Raw genomic sequence first — 19,624 nt, 5'->3', positions numbered from 1 at the left:
CTGAGCTATAACTTAAACAAGTAAGGAGCGCTTTCCTGCTCAAAGTTTCACTGCTAGCTTCTGCAGACATACACTGCAACAATGTTTTCCATTAAGGGGCTGCAGTCCAGCCTCCAGAATGCGTTTAAAACACACTTGTATACACACTCACTCTCTCTCTCTCTCTCTCTCTCTCACACACACACACACACACACACACACAATGAATGTCTTGCTAAATTAAGCACTGGACTTATCCCCTTTGCCCTTCTTGTAGTATTCTTATCTCTGTCTCCATGGTTTTACGTTCGTGCCAGCAGAAGAGTGTGAAACTAACATAGTTGTGTGCATATGTGCATGTGTGTCTTGCATTTAAGTAGCAATCCTGTGTTCAATCACTGCACAGCTAGCCCAACTCCACAGTGTGGCTCTTGTCTCTCATTCTGTGTGGTGTGTGTGGTCATGGTGTCAAATACCCTTCACTCTACTAAACTGAAAGGAGAAAGGGCAAACTGCCCTGCCAATGTACTGGTTAGCAGTTCAACTACATAGAGAGCAGTACATGTATGCATGTGTACAAACAAAGCACACACTTCACAAACAGTACATGTAATGTTTCTGGCAATCATATCTAAAGAACATGTACACTACAAGTAAATAAGAACATTATTTATAAAAATAGAAAATGAGCCTAAGTGCACTGAGGAAATTCCCAATAAATTCCCACATAGGAGTTTCCCATAGTCGTTGCCAGGAATTTTCCCACCGTCCCAAAAGACAGCAGTGCCAAGCTTTAGGGGGAAACATGCCTTTTAAACGGTACAAGGCAAAGCAGTCAGCTCTTAGCTTTCCACATTCAACAGGAGCTAGTCACTTGGGTTTTTCAGTGTCGTTCACTTTCCACCAGACAGAGCGGTACAGCACGGTCACTGATCCAATTCCAGAACTGTGTGAAGTATGTGTGTGTTTCCCATCACAGTAAAATACACATAAAAGTTGCTGAATTTACCTTTCATTCTCCATTCGTTTTTATTCTAGCTAGCTAGGTTGGAGTGAGCATGGAAGTTCCTCAACCTCAGCTACATCACTCGAGTTCATAAATGGTCTCAACACGAGACGTGCACAGGACTGTTTTTTTTTTAATTCCGCTTACACAAGTATTATTTTTGTTTGCACCTGCCTGTCATATTTTCGAACAACTAGTAGCCTAATTTAAACCACCACAACCCTGACCAGACAGTTACCAAAGATGCTCTAAACATGCATCACATAGTGTCGCCTGTGTATGTAAATGAACATGGTCTTTTTTTGTCCCACAAGCTTCATACGTAACCGCTCACTTATATGCACATGAAAGTAAAACGGCATCCTGCAGGATCCAGTTCTGATGCACATCTCCACCAAGCTGCCAGTGTTGGGGCTTTAACCCTTTCTGATCCAGGGGCCCCAACTTCCTAACAAGCTCTGATATGCGAACAATAATAAGAATGCTGTAATGAGTATGTGACAAATAAAGACTTCTTTTTCTTCTTCCTTCTCTTCTATTTGGTTACATCTCTACTGCATACTTAACCATAAACTACATAATAAATCATATGACAAAATACTAACAACCCCATTACTGAACACTTGTGAACGTTTGTAAACACCATTTGTAGCCCATTAGTATGTTGTTTGAATCAAGTGACAATTTATGGTGATTCTCTAGCCTCTTTAACACATGAATTTAATGTTAATTAAACAGAAAGGGTTTAAGTGTGAACACAATTCAGAGTTGAAGACTGACAGAGCAATTTACTGGGAAATTATCAGACGAGCTCATATGTGAACAGAAGATATTACATTACTGGGAAATATACTATATTTTCAGGCATTTGTGTAGCTATAAAGAGTGTCTAGAATACCAGCTGCAATAATTTTTATTCTGAAAAATCATACGTCTTTTTTCTGTCTCTCCAAGCCTGTTGTCTCCCCCCTCCCTCCACACTAGTCATTAATGCTCATAAAGCAGACCACTAATGGCCAATAGCATTCATCAGCTTGCTTCTCAGCAAAAGGAGAAGCATTTTGCATGTCATCTTTGAGATTAGTCAAAGCAGCAACCTGTTTAGTCAATTTTGTAGCATGTTGTTGATGTAGTAGTACACGGAAATCTGCTGAGTCATTGTTTGCGATCATGGAGCCATGTGCTAAACCTCTTGCACACAGTCCTACTGACCTGCTCCCTCAATGCCATTCTGAGAGAAATGCGATGTCATGTGAGTATAAAAAGAAGTTGGACGATCTACAAAAACACACTGTATCTAGAAGTTCTGAAGAATTTTGTGTTTCACAAACTCATTCAGGAATTTATCTGGAACCGTGCAGCAGTCATGGATCATTACTGCACTCATCATTTTGATTTCTTATCATCACTGGCACTAACTTCATGTAGGGCTGCACGTAGCGTCCCAAACTGCATACATTATGTGAAAATCTGTGATGTGGGTCACTTCCTGTTTTGTCAGTGTGTCAATCAGCGAGTTATTCCAATAAATTCCTCGTGTAACGTAGCTGAAGTCTATGATTTTGAATGGTGTTTAAAAATTTCGAACGTCTTTGAAGAAACCACACCTGGAACAGATTACACATTTTCCGTATTGCAGGTACTCCTTACAGATTTTTGCAACATCTGCACTGTAAAAACATAGTAACACAGTGACGCAACATCAGGGGGAAATCCTCAAGAAGAACAAACGAAGTGCCTAGAAACTGACAAGCAATGATGATAATGTCCTGCATTCTGAGGCCTTGAGTCAACTGCGTCAGTGATCTGTGCTTTCTCCAGCTCAACGTGACCCTGTTCCGTACTCTTGGTACCTTGGCAGGAATCAGGAAAAGTCTTGTTACTGTAAAAGTCATTTATTATCGTCCCATACTTCACTGTCTGGTGAAAAAAATGCTGTCTGTTCACCTGTCTCTCTCTCTGACGCATGTACTGAATGCTCTGTGCATCAGGTTTAGTGAGCTGAAGGTTATTCCACATTCAAAAATTATGCATAAAGGGGCGAAAGCCTGTTGCCATAGGAACTGTGGATATTCCCAGTATGTGTGTGCTCTAATCCCTTCAGACGGTCACATTGCTCACACACACACGCGCGCGCACACACACTGTCTGATCTAAACAGTGAAGGGGCCCCTGCATGCATATTGTCAACAAGCACATGAAAGTGCTGCTAGTGCATTTTTTCACAGTTGAGGTAAATGTGTGTGTGTGTGTTGGTGTCATAAGCCCCCTGTTGACCATGCATGCAGAGGCAGACACACACACATGCTAAAAAGAGCAATAGCCAATCCGGAAGCAATATTCTATCATCTGTGATTCGTCTTTCCACAAAAACGGACCTCCTCTCACCGTTCTGCCTGGTAACCAAGTGCGCACACACACACACACACACACACGTACGTTACAATCAACCTGCCTGTACACCGCCTGCTGCCTCCAGGCTACTTTGTTAGATCTGTTTCTGAATATCTCCCACACTCCGAGCTCAGAAAGAAGAGTGAAACAAAGAACATGTGCACGAGATAGCACATGTGCCAGAAAAAGATAAACGGCTGACCTAAAAATGTTGCGTGTGCCCAGCAAAAGTTGTGAAGTGTGTAAAATAGCGGTGCATTTCAGCCTTTTTTTTTTTCCCAAAATTGAGTACTTTGTGTGTGTGCATGCACCCTCCTCATTGGTCGATGCATTAAACTGTCAGTGTAGTACAGTGCCACAATAGAGCTATTACCATACACGTGTGCGTAATACATTATTGAAATGCTTTCTGTCTGATGGAACTGCAGTTATGAGCCATTTGAACAAAAGGCTGATGAAATCAACGCAGCAATAAAAAAAAAAAATTAACAACAATTTACTCACACATCGGTAAATTCCTCGAGGGTGGTGGCGGGCGTGAACACATCCAACAGGCCAATCACCTGGAAGAAACGTGACATTCAGAGATTCAGACAATGCAAATCAGCCTGCATGCAGTGTGTGTTTAGAAAGCAGATGCTAGAACAAACAAAAAAAGTCTCACACAATTGCACATTTGGAATTTGCATTTAGAAATAAGTGTGGAATTATTAGCCATCGTGATCTTTCCAGCTCAAAATCACCCATTATAAACCGTTATAAAATGATTTATCCCTTTATTAATCGCATTTAAAAAAAAAAAAAAACACCTTGAGTTGAGTGCAAAAGTTTGTATACCCTTTGGATAAAATATTTATTGTAGCATGCAGTGTGTCAGAAAAAGTCAAATAGTGAATGTTAAGATACTTACAGTGGCAAAAAAAAAAAAAAAAGAATGACATCAGGTTTATCCACCTTTCAAAATGCAATCTAAGTATTGTTTTAACCTCTTCTTTGCCTTTTTAACTGCCCCCAACCTTGATCCTCTGAGCAGCTGTTCAGACTTGTTATGAACCTCAGTTTTGGGTGACCCGATCACAAGTGGACAGCTGAGACAGATCACCATTTACACTGGGCTTTTTCATCCATCTAAAGTCTCAAAACCTGCAATTTCTTGACCAGCGTGAGTCTCACGAGGCAGTTAACTAGGCAGTGCTTCTATGATATCAGAGACTCACTGAGGAACATTTATCAGAGAGTACATTCTACAAATGTTATTCAGCTATTTGTATCCCTGACCACCTCGAAAAGGGGTTTGAACAAGTCCCCAAGACACGTTCACATCCGTACTGCACTCATTATCAGATCAATGGATGTTAATAACAGGTCTTAATGGGACTGAGAAGACGGAAGTACAGCCACAAAGGTCCTGGGGGATGCCATTCCAAAACTGCAATTGTGTTGTTTTAATCCATTTGGCGTAAAGCGTAAACTATTTTCTTAACGTGGACAGACACCCTTGATTGTGTCACAACGACTGACGGAGGGAGAAAGAGACAGCCACAAAGCAGAATTAGCTCTCTTGGACCAGACTCTCCTCATCCCCCGAAAATAGGGTGAAACCTTAGCTACTAGGGATTCCACCCCTTTTAGGATCTCTTCTTTCCAGGTCGATGTCAGTTGGTGAACAGCCCCTGAGATCACCCTGGTAACTGCAGCTGTGATACATCGTCACCCAATGAGTCGTCCCAGCTTTTCTGGGCTCAGTGGGATTGGGAACCCCTCTCCATGACCTCTGTGTGACTGTCTGAATCACGGAGCTGCTCTATAATGACGACTCTTCTCATGTTACACTGTTCATCTCACACTAGAACGTTGAGCAGCAATTAGGTCATGAGTGGATTACTTGCCAGCTGTTACAGCAGCGTTGGGGATGAGAGTTTTTTTTTTTTTATTATTGTTTTTTTTTTTTTACATCTTCAGGGATTTGAGGAGTACCAACCAAATATCAAAAATCTGATTTGGATAAAAAAAAAAAACAGGCAGGAAGCGGCAGTGCGTAGAAGTGTGTGTTAAGCCTGTGTGTGTTTGTGTGTTTGTGTGTGTGTGTGTGTGTGTGTGTGGCAGAGGCCCACCACAGTGTTTCACCCACGCACTGACACCTACTCTAGAGGGGAAAAAAAAGCTTGTTTTCATATATGCAAGCAAACTAAGCCGAGCAGCACTCAGTAAAAGCTTCAATACTCAACACTGGCTGATTGCCTAATTTTATGCATCACAGCTTCTTCTTTTAGTCTCTGTCCTACTTTAACTTACTGTCATTCATGTATAGTTAATGTTCTTACTCAGACTTCTTAAGAAAAGTCCCAAATGCCACAATGCACAAAATCCAGGTAGCTTTCATGATAATGGCTAAAATAATAATCACCATTACACCACAGTGCTGCTGAATTCTCCATTCTGATTGGTCAGAAGGTGTTGATTCATTTTCTTTAACAGCAGCACTGATAATAGATCCGCTCTTTCTAACGTTACCGTTTCTATAGTAAAATCTTACACAAGCTTACCTGTATGGCCAATGCTCTATATTAACAAAACATGTGCACTTGTTGATAATATTTTCCATGTGGATGGTTTATTTAACATTTATGGAAGGAGTCTCCAGTGTTAGGGCTTTGTAACAGTCAGAGGTAAAGTGCTAACTGAACATTTTCCACCACAGAAAGGTAAGGGAGAGGACTTTACGCTAAAAAAATAAAAATACAAAACCTTTGCAGAATTCTGATTTATAATCTAAACAAAATATTAGCAACAAAAAAAACCCTGCTAAACCGTGAAGCTATGAGCGTATTTGCAATCAGGATTTTCTGTTTTTCCCATTAAGCCACAGATCCCTTCGACAGCATACAATTTAATGCAAGTCTCTATGTCAAATTAAATATTAAGCAATGGTGTACTGTACTCTCCCCAACTCAGATATACTCATTCACTCACACACACACAATCTGCAAAAGTGAGATAGAGATCAATACTGTTGCATAAGAAATGCATACCACGCAGGAGTTGGGGTTCATGCTCCCTCAAACAGAGGATGTTTGCGCTTAGCTGTTTTTTGGGTGTGGTAAAAGGAAGAAAACACTCGTACAGTGGTCTAAGTGAGAGCAAAAGATGACGCTCAGATCACCATGACAGAAGCTCAGTACACATTGTACTGATGTGTGTAAGAATTGATTTAGACATTCATAATACTCATAACCAGACAGTAAACACAGCAAAAAGAGTCTGTTTTTGAGCACCTAAACTACTACTATTTTTAACTCTGCAGATCACTCTGGCCATGTTACGTTTCTACTTCTGTCATTGTGGTGAGTAGTATAACTCACATTCTCGTGTTTCATGTGCTTGAGCAGCCGCAGTTCTCGGTAGGTGCGCTTGGCGTGGATGATGGACTGGAAAGGTCGTGACAGCTTCTTCACAGCAACCTTCAGGCCCGTCTTTACGTCATACGCCGAGCTGCAGAGAAGAACACAATGTCACTGGCCTTATCTGTCACAAATCAGGATGAGCAAACAATTTATGCAGAGCACTGAGGACTTTGTGATTACAAAAGATGAGTCATCTCTAAAAGGTGGAGTTTTCAAAACTGCTAAGGACAGGACACTCAGGTTATTGGAGAGCATATGGAAACATCCTTTAGCAATTAAGGGACTACTTGCTGCACATGTTGGATGGGATGGAAACCCTGAATTTGTCATTTTCAACCATTAAAACAATCTATTTAGAGTAATACACTGTTTAATATGGTTTGTTTTACGCCTAAAACACCACAGTATGCGTAGAACACATCTACACCTGTCAAGAACTATGAATATACTGTACATGACGTGTAATTTGTAAACACAGCTAAGTACTCCCTTCCTATCCCAAATAGCTAACTGGAACATTAACTCTTAGCAAACGAGCTTGTTTTTGTCACAGTCTGACAAAAGTGTGATTTCAGTATCCGAGTCTCAATTTGAATTGTCATACTCTTGATTATTTACATAACTAACCAGGAAAAAAAATGCTATAACAACCAAAACTATTTTAAATTAGCTGAGTTAGCTCGATAGCTGGCTTAGCACACATGTTCTGCAGCTTTTGGTGCTTTAAAAGTAAACGGTTGATCCACTCAACATGAGTACAGTGTTGCTAGGCAAAAGGAAGATGAACACAAAGCGTAAACTAGCCAGTAACCAAAGCTAATGATTTAACTAGCTAACACCAGAGACACTTTAAATAGAGACAAGCCACTGCTAAAATATGAATGGAGCAGCGTGTAACACTCAACATGGCAGTGTATTACATACGTCCCACTTATCCAGTAAAAAGAGCCAAATGGTTTGTTGGTTAAGACATTACCAGCAAACAACTAGCGAAAAATAGGTCACTTTGCAATGTTTTTTTTTTTCATGTTATATTAGCCAAAAACCAGAAGTTTTAGTCAGATTTTGAGAGGCATTTAAAATCTGTGTAAAATCTGTGTAAAACGTCATCAACCTGAAAGCATTGCTAAGATGGCCGCTGACTTAACAGATTTAACAGGCTGAACTGTATTAAAAATGAGACAGATCTGTCAGGAATATCAACATTTCTCTCATATGTGTTGGTAAATGACTAAGATATGACACTTACATAATTAAAATGTCACTGTAATTACAGCATATAGCATCAGCAGCTAACAGAATAGCTCAAATTCAGAGTGATCAGAATATTACTGATAGCACATGGATAGGTTATTTATATGGAATAAAAATGGTGAACATTGACCTATTTAAACACATCGCAAGCTCCCGATTACCACACTGTCCTCTAATAGTTTGCATATAGAACATGATAGACGTTAGAGCTTGAGCTTATTTTTGTGATATCGGAAGCTGAGCACATTTATACACACTCCTTGGTTTTTTGTTTGGAATTACAGTGAAAGTACTGAGGGGGGGTAAAAAAAAAAGTACTGTGAAAAAAAAAATATTTAGTGCTAATCAGAATATGAAGAGAAGTTAATCTTTTATAAATCACATTTTTTTCAATTTTGTCCATTTTAATGGCCTGGGCACTTTCCAGCTCCTTCGTCTACCTTTCACAATAATTTGCTTTAAGGTGACATTAAATTCATGCAAAGCTAATTGTGTGTGTGGAATCCATGCAAAGCTAATCATGTGTGATCTTTGGGAACAATGGCTTGACAGTTACAATAGCACTTTGCTCTGGTGTGCTCTAAAAGTGAGTCAATAAGGATTCCAGGAAGTGTAACTAGGCCAAGCTTGTACAGATGGAGGAGACAAAAGGTACAGCAGTCCCCAAAGAATATACTTCACCACACGGTCACTCACACTGATAAACTTATTTAGAAAGCTGAAAGAGAAAGCACTGGCAAGTAAGCCACAGGAAGCAATATTAACAACAAGGCATCTGTTTACTTGTGGTGTCCAAGTCCACATAATATAATGCATAATTATACGCATAATCTGCAGAAATATGAGCTTGGGCAATTCAGATTATACCACAGCACTGCTGAATTCTCGATCCTGATTGTTCAGAAGGTGCTGATTAATTTTCCATAACAGCAGCTCTGAAAGAGCTTTATATTAATGCACTCATTCTAATATGTTAGGGTTTTATAGTGACAACTTACACAGAGACTTTTAAGATCAAGGGGAAGAAAAAGAGAGAGGATGGTGAGGGATTGACTGTTTATAGCTGCCATAACGAAACTGATAACAGGAAGTAACTTGTCTCACGGATGTTCTATAACAATAAATGTAACTATAAATAAATAAAAAGTATGACGTTTTGTTCATTAATAAAGTCATTGTGTTTGTTGCCAATTTGCTGTGGTGTAAGAGGAATAACACACTTCATGATGAGGGGTTATTGGGAAATAATCAGCTTGGGGGTGGTAATAATAAATCTGTGTCATATCAGGCCACACCACACCATCATTAGTTACTTTCCTGTAACTGCATGCCCCCAAGTGTTTTACTCCTTTTATATATATTAGCAGTTACACATTTATAAATAAATAAACTAAGTGTTTATATTTATTTGGATGTAAAAGAGAAATCCTTAGTTTCCGCACCAGAGGACTCAGCAATGTCTTACTTTCCTGCTCTACCTTCCTCTTTACACCTTATATAAGAGTAAATGTGACTCAGCTCAGCCTTACTGCACAGCCAAATCCCACTCAAACACACTTGCTTAAAAGCACGAGCACGCTCCACACAAAGACTGCGCTGTTAAAACATTGTCCTAAGATTTTCAGCAGTTAGACACGCCAGGCTATGACATATACCATCTGTGCACAAATGGTTTGGAAACTGTGACTCAGATTAAGATTGTGAAACTTGGGAAACCACCAGGGCTTGAGGGACAGCTCCCATTTCCTTATCAAGGCACAGAAGACTCTGTTACATATTATTCAGTCTCCGAGAAGTCCAGGGTTTTAGACCACATGCAGGCCCAGCTATCTACACAGTACTAGTCAATCAAACTATATGAGCAATGCAACAGGAAGTACTTTTCCAGCTTCTGTGTGTCGAGATTGTCTTTTCAGGAGCGCTGCCACAGACACGCAAATGAGTGCATAAAGAACTTTGCACGTTAGACCGTCTCAGCTGATTACAAGACAGAAAAAAAAGAAAGAAAAGCACGGACAGCTCCCAATGCACTCCGGGGAGCAACAAGCTGCGACAGAACAAAGTCAAAAAATCCCCTGAAGTTCCTGCAAACGACAGTGCAAATTCAGCCAGATGGCTTGGCCCCCGAACACGAGTAGCATTAATGCTGAATTTCCTGCCTGCTGGTGCCAGATCCAGAAAGACTGCGGTTAAATAAGTGCAAACACTCAGCACTGAAGAATGCTTAAAGCATCCTGCATACAGATTTTTATGTCGGAAATGTTCTCAATGATTCACACGCGAATAAACAGTAATACTTCTTTCAACCCAGACCTTTAGACACAACTGTACCTGTGCCCACCTTCCCTACATCTGCACTCTGAAAACATTCCAGAAGCTTCACAGCATTCAGGAAGTGGAAAGCATGTCACGGCACACTTCGCCCTCAATGCATGTGTGATCGCCACAAAAATTCTGCACGCCTGATAGAAACTACCCACAACGGCACAGAATTTTCCCTTCAACTCAACTGGAAAAAGAGCCATGCAAACATTACCACACCTTTGCCCACCAACAACAGAGAGTGCAACGAGAACAGAAGAGCACATGTCGCTGAAAACCGCACACGATTACCCTCATGGGTTTACACAAATTGCATTTATTCTGCAGGTGGCTTCCTGAAGACTACAAAGCTCCAGCAGTGAAAGGACTGAATCACTCAACCACAGCCATAGAAACTGATTTACCAAGCTGGCATTTATATGGCAGGGCACAGTGATCTATTTATGCTCCGAGCACGCTGGAACAAGACGCTCCTGCACTTCTAATCCAAGTCTGACACTTCGGACGAGTGGAACAGAATAGACTCCTAGTATCTGAACATGGTGCTGTGGTTGGCCTCCGAACAGCAGCTACACTGTAACACCAGAGTAGCACAGAGTTTTCTGCACTGCTATGAGCAATAAGCAAAACAAAACCCCTGCTGCTCTTACATTCAACCTGACTGAGCTCAAACTGTGCTTAAAGCAGCAGTTTGTCATTTTAAATCCTTCTGTTGCCGCAAATTACGATAACAATGTGACAGGCTTCCACCATCACACAAACCAACCCCATATCTAGGCCTTATGAGTTGCCTTTTTACTGAACAGCTGTGTTACAGCTGAGGGCAGGGCCTATTTCTGGGCCAGAAAAACAATCTGTGGTTATAACAAAACACTTTGGTGCATGCCATTATAAGAAAATAATCAACAATGGGGTAGCATGATGCAGCCTGACACAACGTAAACCCCAAGAAGATAATTATTTTTCAATAACATCAAGTCCCCAAGTGTTTTATTTCACTTATATCACAGCAATTTGCCAATGTGCCAATTACAATGTTTATTAATGAAAATTAATAGTTTATAGTAACACTGAATGTTGAGGAATTTTAGACAGGTTATTTCCTGTTATCACTTACGTTACAGCAGCTATAAAGAGTCGTTCCCTCATCATTCTCTCTCTCTCTTTTTAACAAATAAATACTTTGAGGAATCAAATACGAGAATTCCACAGTTCTTTGCTATAAATTATAATTATATGAAGTTTTACTAATTAGATGACAAAATTATCCCACCTCTAAACCTGTCTCTTAGTCTGTCTTCTGATTTTTGACTACATTCCTCCTCCTCCTCCTCCTTCTCCTCCACCCTCAGCTGTCTTAGAGTCTGTCTCTCTCAGAAATATGTCACATCACGAAGGAAATATCTCCATTTCACAGTCATTAAAGAAGTGGTTTGTAAGTTGGGGAAAGCTCTGCTGCCTGAATGAATTTAAAAAAAAAAAAAAAAAAGAAACATGGACAAGCCATAACCTTCCCCTCAACTAACCCCACTCCCTAGCGAAATGACATGAACCTTGCTGTGAGTTATATTTACATTTTTTCTGGGCCAGAAAAAACATAAACAGAAGCTTTAAATAAAGTGGAAAAAAAAAAGATCTATTGTGTGGCAATAGTGTGACTCAGGGTTTCTATGGTATCTCAGAAGTTATGTGAGGAAGAGTCACATTAATGGGACGGAGGATTGCATTCATGCAAACACCCACAGATGACATTCCCAGCACACGATTACAGATTCTGCTGGTCAAAGGTCAGTGATCAGAGATCTGTCACTATCGTGAAGATCGCAATATCTTCTTGCTTGGTAATAGATCAGACACATCCCTGAGGGATCGGAAGCCCCCATCAAGCATGAGTCACTGAAGCAGCAGTGAGGAGACCACCTAATCCTGGAAGTGTGAGTCAGAGACATGCTGGGTGACATCATTCGGTCCACCAAGAACACTGCATAGCATGTGTCTTACGAAAATGTCCACCTTATTCACTATTCACTGACAACAAGTGAAACTAATACACACAAACCTGGACGTGAAAGTGCAACCATGCTTTTTAAAGGGTCTCACACTCTTAATAACTCATGCATGTTTTCTGTAAACAAAAGAGCTACTATTCGAAGAGATGAACAGATTCCAGGATTTGGAGGCATGCACAAAAACAAGAGCAGTGAAGAGGAATATATGAATGTGAATGCATGGATGTATGAATTTTCGCGTGCAAGTGATGAAAAGGATGAAAAGTGGGTCGATGATGATGATGATTTAAATCCCTGGTGTTGATTTGTGCACAAATCTACTGGAGCAACTTTGAGCAAGTGTGCACTCGAGTACTAAAGACTTCACGAGCTCGGTTGTGCAATGCTGAAGCAGTAATGCACCATATTAAGTGCAAGAGAAAACGAAGTAATATTTACCATACAGATCCATAAGCGCCCGAACCGACCGGAGCGAGGTTCTTGTACCTCTCAGGTACCTCCCATATGGTTTTATTAAGCTCCTGTCGGTAGAAAGCGGGTCTCTCCTTCTGGGACATTCCTGCCGATCCTCGGCCCCCCTTCCTCTCCCAACAACGCGAGCTCAGTCCGGCTGAAAAACTTCTGCTCCCCCTCCCCTCTCCGATGCTTTTCGCTTCCTGAACCGAGGAATCAAAACCAACAACAACAAAAGCTCCAAAAATCAATATCAGTGCATGGATCGGTGCTGCAGGTGCAGTTTGTGGTCGCGCGCTCACACTCACTCTCGCGCTCGCGCTGATCCGCCTGCCAACTTGCTGCGCGTCTCTTCTCGGACTGAGCTGTTTGCTGTGGGAGATTTTTCCTGATTCGGTGCCGCGTTCAATAAGCAAACCAGCCATGATGTTAATCACCGATTTTAACAGTTCAGTTCAGGTGAGAATTCGCAACGTATGGTTTTATAGCTAAAGTCACTGACACGATCAATGCACAATCCTTATAATATAATTATAATATAATATAATTATTTCCAAATATTATTTCATTATATTATCTAGAGCACATTATCTCTAAATGAGTTAATTCAATATTCTTTTAAGTGTCTAAAGTATGTACATAGTTTTAAGGGTACTTTATTCTTACTCTCTACAAGATATGCATTTAAAAAAAGTTTTTAATTAAATATTAATTTTATATAATGTCATTGTATGGATATACAGCTACATCCCACACATTTTTTTGGTTGTTTGTTGTCTTTTTTTGGTTTATAATTTCCTTATTTTCCTGGTAATGTTTAATATTACTCAATATTAAATGTACTATGATACAAAATCAACTGTTTTTTGTACTGTTTTGTGACCTGCTGTAAGTAAAAACATTAGTTCACTTTTTTGCAAAAACTATCTTAAACAATATACTGTGATAACTCAAATAGTCTCTTAAATATTTCATATGCACTCGTTAAGTTTTCATTTAGAAGTAAAAAGTAAACAAGCCACGCATTAAAGCCCACTTTTTTCAAAACACTTTGCAACACTTCGTGTCATTGAAGGCTGCACGCGCCCTCCTCTTTGTCGTCATTGTGTGAGCGCGCACGCGATTTGCTCGATCTCGCGTGGATTGGGCGTGTGTGTTTGTGAACGTACAGAATGGAAGCTGATGTCTAAACAAAATATTTCAGTACTGACCAGTATGTAAGAATTGTATTAGATCATGTATTACCATTGTATGTATGTTTACACACTTTTTACTGCTGAAGTGTGTGATTTTGAAAGCATGTAACTTCACCTTCTCTAATTCTTGTCTACTTCAGTGGTGTGTGTGGATTAGAAATTACAGCACATATCTTTGCTTGAATTGCTTTATGCTTGTTTGTCAGCAGTGTTTTCCTCCCCACATGTATTTGCCATACGTCACGACCATCTTTACTCGTCCGCCATCTTGTGGCAGCTTTGGGTAATTGCACATCATGCAATCTTGGAAAAAAAAAAAAACTACACTCAAAATACAGACACGTCATAAGTGTGGAGTTCCTGCTGTGAGCAGTAAATCATAGAAGTCATAGTCATAGAAACACTCATCATCATGTGACTGAGGGTTCAGTGTAGTAGGAATCTGATTACAGCCACGCCCTTTAGTGCAGATCAGAGCTGAGCTTGGACAGTGATTGCATTTCAGTATAGCACTGCTGCAATGCACTGATGAAAATGAAATGCAATGCAATGGAGAATTACATTCGCTTCTGATATAAAGCAAGGGTTTAATTCTGAAGTCTGCCTGAAGTCTGGACCCCATGGACATCACCAAATGCTGAGTTTCCTCCCTTGAGATGATTTGCCAGGTCTTTACTGCAGCCATCTTCAGTTGCTGCTTGTTTGTGGGTCATTCTGCCTTCAGATTTGTCTTCAGTAAGTGAAAAGCAGCTCAGTTGGGTTGAGGTCAGGTGACTGACTCGGCCATTTAAGAACATTTCATTTCCAAGCTCTTGGGCTGCTTTCACAGTATGTTTTGGGTTGTTATCCATCTGTACTGTGAAGCGCTGTCCTATCAGTTTTGCAGCATTTGACTGAATCTGAGCAGAAAGTACAGCTCTGTACACTTCAGAATTCATCCTGCTACTTCTATCAACAGTCACATTATCAATAAACCCCAGTGACCCAGTTCCATTGGCAGCCAAACATGCCCATGCCATAACACTGCCTCCACATGTTTGACGGATGATGTGGTATGCTTTGGATCATGAGCCCTTCCTTTCCTTCTCCATACTTTTCTCTTCCCATCATTCTGGTACAAGTTAATCTTGCATCAGAACTGGTCAGGCTTTTTTTTAGAGGTTTTTTAGCAAAGTCTAATCTGGCCTTTGTGTTCTTGAGTGTTACCAGAGGTTTGCATCTTGAGGTAAACTGTCTGTATTTACATTCATGAAGGTGGCTCTTGATTGTAGACTTTGACCAATGATAGGCCTACCTCCTCCAGAGTGTTCCTGACTTGGCTAGATGTTGTGAAGGGGTTGTTCTTCAATAAGAAAAGAATTCTGCAATCATCCACTTTAGTTGTTTTCTGTGGTCTCCCAGGCCTTTTGGTGTTGCTGAGCTCGCCAGTGCATTCCTTCTTTTTAAGAATGTACCAAATTGTTGATTTGGCCCTCCTAAAGTTTCTGCTATCTCTCTGATAGGTCTGTTTTGGTTTTTCAGCCTAATGATGGCCTCCTTCACTTGCATCAACACCTCTTTGGACGGCATATTGAGAGTTCCCATGAACAGCTACCAAATGCAAATTCAACACTTGGAATCAGCTCCAGACCTTTTATCTCCTTAATTTATCATGATATAAGGAGGAAACAGGCCACAGCTGGCCATGAAACTGCTTATCAGTCAATTGTCCCATTACTTTTGAGCCTGTGAAAATGGAGGAACTCTTTAAAAAATGGCTGTAATTCCTAAACAGTTAATGCAATATTTTTGTTAAACCCCTTGAATTAAATCTGAAAGTCTACGCTTCAGTCACATCTTGACTGCTTCATTTCAAATCCACTGTGGTGGTGAAATTACCAAAACTGTGTCGCTGTCCCAATATTTATGGACCTGACTGTATATAATGCTTCATGTATTACCACTGAGTGTCAAGATCATCCATGTTGACAACTTTTGATCAGGAATCCATTTAAAAAAACAAAAAAAAAAACATCTTTGATCAGTTTTGATGGAAAGGAAGCAAAAATAAATAAATAAATTTTAAAAAAGGCTGGCAATATGCAAATCTTTGGGAGTAAGATTGTTAGTTTGTGTATAATATCTCTTTGGCCAGCTTTTATTTTTTTATTATTATTTTTTTTAAAGTATAAAACCATAACCTGACACTGAGAAATCCACTTGAGAGAAGGACCGGTAGAGCTGTGTATCATGAGGAAATAGAAATTGGACATTCATCCACATTGAGACTCTAATGTGTTAACTACCATGTGGAAAAAAAAGAAAAATGACAGGACATAGCTAAGGCATTCTCATGGTATCAATCTGTCATTTTTAACACATTTAAACTTCTATCAAAACCCCAAACATCCCTACATCTTCACAGCAGTAATGTTCACACAGATTTTTTTTCTCTCCTCACTTCAAGTAAATCTGTACTTACTATAAATAAATCTCTCCTTTACTATAAATAAATCTGTACTTACTATAAATAAGGCGCTTCTCTGCATCAGGCCAGGCCACATCCCACCACCACGTCGCTGATTATTTTCCCATAACACCACACCTGTCAAGTTTTATTCCTCTTACACCACAGCAATTTTCCTAGTATTACAATCATTTAATAAAGAATGACATGTCTTACTTTTTTTTTTATCCATTTCTAGTTACATGTAATGTTGTGGAACATCCATGAAACAAGTTAGTTCTTGGCATTGCTTACATTATAAGCTATAAACAGTTGTTCACCCATGTTCTCTTGAAGGTTAAAAAAAAAAAATAAAAAAAATACAACTTGTCACCAAGAAATCACAAAACACATCATCCTTACACAAACTTAAACAGCTTTACCTCTGTTACTAAGCACTGACAGTGGAGACTCCTTCCATAAATGGAAATAAATTTCTTACAGCATGCCTTACAGCATGCCTTACAATCTCTTAGCGAATTACACATTTTTCTTTAATAAATAAGTTATTTATCTTTAGTCCCTGTGAATTAGTCATTACTACAGAAACATACACCTACTATAACTTGTGAGTTGCCCTGCAGCTGACACTATTGCAGCAGCTGCTGTCATGGAAAATTAATCAAACTTTCTGACCAATCAGCATCAAGAATTCAACCATGACATGGTATAAAACAATGCATTGTGCAAACAGGTAAAGGGCTTATACTCTTTATTTAATTCAATTTAAATACAAAAAAAAACAAGGGTACCAAAACCTTCTGCTTGACAACCAGCATTAATGCTCCATAAGGACAGCAGTGTGCAGAAAGCCATGAGCAGATTTACACATGTATACAAAATGATTTCTTTAGCTGACAATAACAGGCTGCGAGTGTGAGGGTCGAATCTGCACATCAATTTTAAACCTATGACCACTTTGGCATTGACTATGCGATAAGTACTACGTGAGAATGTATTCGATCGTAAGAGTTGGATTTGCGGTTGACTAAATAAGACAAGAGATTGCTTATTATTACTTATTGCTTTAGAAAAGAAAATCTCATCCCAATTGTGATTTTAATAGTATACTATTTACTATTTATCTCATACAGTATATTTACAAATACCAACCTCCAACAGTTCACATTGTTGCTGTACTGTAGAATATCTATATTATAATATGATATTCACACCACAAAAAGGAAGCAACAAATCAGATGTGGTTGCACTAAAGACATTCAGGCTGAAACCACTGCATTAACAGGCGTGAGAGGAACGCATATTAATATAACCTGCAAATCCAAAAGCCAGTGTGGGCAAACTGTATGCATTTTGACTTTTCCTATTGTCTCAGTCTATCCAATTTATACTAATTGACTGGATAACCAAAGCCTCAATTTGAAATTTAGTTTATCTGTGTGTCAGAAAGCAAAAATGGACAACTGAAGAGGATGACACATCATGGCATCATGCTGAAACTACTGCCACTGATGAGAAATATTAGGCTATATTTATGACCAAAGAGAAGATTTAATAAATCGTGCAGCCAAGCTACAACCATATGAAGCACTTTGCCTCTAAAAAAAATGGATCAATTTGCAGATAATTCAGAGAGAGAGAAAATAAAAGATAGTGTTTTTCTTCATTTTTACACCATTTCATGTTTAACCATTTCATGTTTAACCATGACAATAACCTTAAACCACTAAGTAAAGTCTAAATATTCATACGAGTCATTTGTCCTTAATCTTATTACTTCCTTTACATTGATAAAGACGCATCTCCCTCCAGCTCGAGTTGAAGACAAATTACCATATGAGAAAAAAGGATAACTTAAGGAACAGGAAGTAGGAATGTGGAGCAGTGTCTGTGTGTCCTGATGGTAGGATTCGCCTGTACGGCGTTTCCAATGGCACTCCAGGCCTCAACGTCCAAACAGTGTCCATGAATTGGCTCCATCAGTGTCATTTCACGAAGACCAGATAGAAGGCCATACACAAACAGGACAGCGCCACGGCAACATGAAGCCGGGTCCCGATTACTGCAGCTGTTAGGGGGTTAAAAAAAATAATAATAATCAGGTTAATACACACACATGTTCAATATGATAACACGTGAGGCACATTCCAAGAACACAACACAAAAGAAATAGAGAGGATGCTTTTAATGTATATTCTCCCGTGAAGTCTAAGAAATTTGAAAACATCCTGCTGTGTGCTAAATACATTTTCAGTCCTATCAGAACTTTAGAGCTGTGACTGGACAGTGACTGCAGTTCAGTGTGGCATGACTGCAATGTGTGGCTGAAACTGAAAGGAATACAGAGGGGAATTACATTCATTTCTAATAGGAACACAGCGTTTATTAATCACCAGCTGATTGTATTACATTGTTTTGTGTATTGCATTTCAGGTTTTCTTCACCATTGTGAAAAAAGCTTTTTTTTTTTTTTAACTTTATTTTTATACATTTAAATGAATTATTACAAAGAATAAACTAAACATTCCTTGACAATGGCAGTGGCCCAGTAGGATACAGGATAGAGCAAAGGTAATAGAGACAAATATAACACAAAAAAAACATGTTGAGATTGTCCAGTAAACGGTACAACAGAGGGGACAGGTCCAAATTCCTAATCTAAAAACTAATCAGTTCATTTTCAATGCATTAAGATACAGAATAACAGGTGGCCATCTTTGCATGAAAATGTCCAGCTTCTGTTGGAGTTGAGCAGTCATGTGTAACATTTTCTAAGTTTCAGATCTATCCACTAGTTTTTCTATCCACTGACCCAGTGTTGGTGGGTGTGGTTTCATCCAGTTACTTGTTATGGTTTTTCATGCATTTAACAGGAGAACATGCAGAATATATCTCTGGTTTTGACTACACATATCCCGGGGTATCCCTTCAAGCAGAAAATAAAGAGGAATAAAATGCAGAATTTTCATAATCTCATCCTTAACCTCCTCCCAAAATGTAAGTATTTTTGGTCAATTCCAGAATATGTGTGTGTGTGTGTGTGTGTGTGTGATCTCCTACCTTCTCACATCTCCTCCAACATTTCTTTGCTACAGGATTCTCAACAAACTTTAAACATCACCTGTGGTGTTCTAAAGAACCTAATTTTTGTTTTCCAGTCA

General features: G+C 39.4%; 3 protein-coding genes across 8 annotated transcripts in view; 1 reads left to right on the top strand and 2 right to left on the bottom strand.

The window, feature by feature from the left end:
• Positions 1–13,259, bottom strand: part of mapk14b (mitogen-activated protein kinase 14b) — a 26,552-nt gene extending 13,293 nt beyond the window's left edge. For 3 of the 4 annotated variants that reach the window (XM_053226985.1, XM_026935171.3, XM_053226984.1), the window contains exons 1-3: positions 12,807–13,246; positions 6,742–6,871; positions 3,884–3,942 (exon numbers count right to left, since the gene is read on the bottom strand). In XM_053226985.1, coding sequence (XP_053082960.1) covers positions 3,884–3,942; positions 6,742–6,871; positions 12,807–13,246 — 629 coding nt within the window. Of the gene's footprint in view, positions 1–3,883; positions 3,943–6,741; positions 6,872–12,806 lie in introns of all 4 variants that reach the window. The other variant, XM_034314058.2, reaches the window with a different exon arrangement.
• si:ch211-160o17.6 (protein FAM107B) overlaps positions 13,142–19,624 on the top strand; it is a 16,852-nt gene continuing 10,369 nt past the window's right edge. For 2 of the 3 annotated variants that reach the window (XM_053226988.1, XM_053226986.1), the window contains exons 1-2: positions 13,142–13,280; positions 19,337–19,460. The gene's annotated coding sequence lies outside the window, so the exon portion shown is untranslated. The remainder of the gene's footprint in view (positions 13,281–19,336; positions 19,461–19,624) is intronic. The other variant, XM_053226987.1, reaches the window with a different exon arrangement.
• Positions 17,198–19,624, bottom strand: part of tmem167b (transmembrane protein 167B) — a 5,063-nt gene continuing 2,636 nt past the window's right edge. The window contains exon 3 of the mRNA XM_026935172.3: positions 17,198–18,531. Within this exon, the coding sequence (XP_026790973.1) occupies positions 18,449–18,531 (83 nt within the window). The 3' untranslated portion in view covers positions 17,198–18,448. The remainder of the gene's footprint in view (positions 18,532–19,624) is intronic.

The sequence above is a fragment of the Pangasianodon hypophthalmus genome, chromosome 20 (genome assembly GCF_027358585.1).
Source record: "Pangasianodon hypophthalmus isolate fPanHyp1 chromosome 20, fPanHyp1.pri, whole genome shotgun sequence".
Lineage (NCBI taxonomy): Eukaryota > Metazoa > Chordata > Actinopteri > Siluriformes > Pangasiidae > Pangasianodon > Pangasianodon hypophthalmus.
Note: the sequence above shows the minus strand (reverse complement) of the source record. Positions and strands in the feature narration are given on the sequence as shown.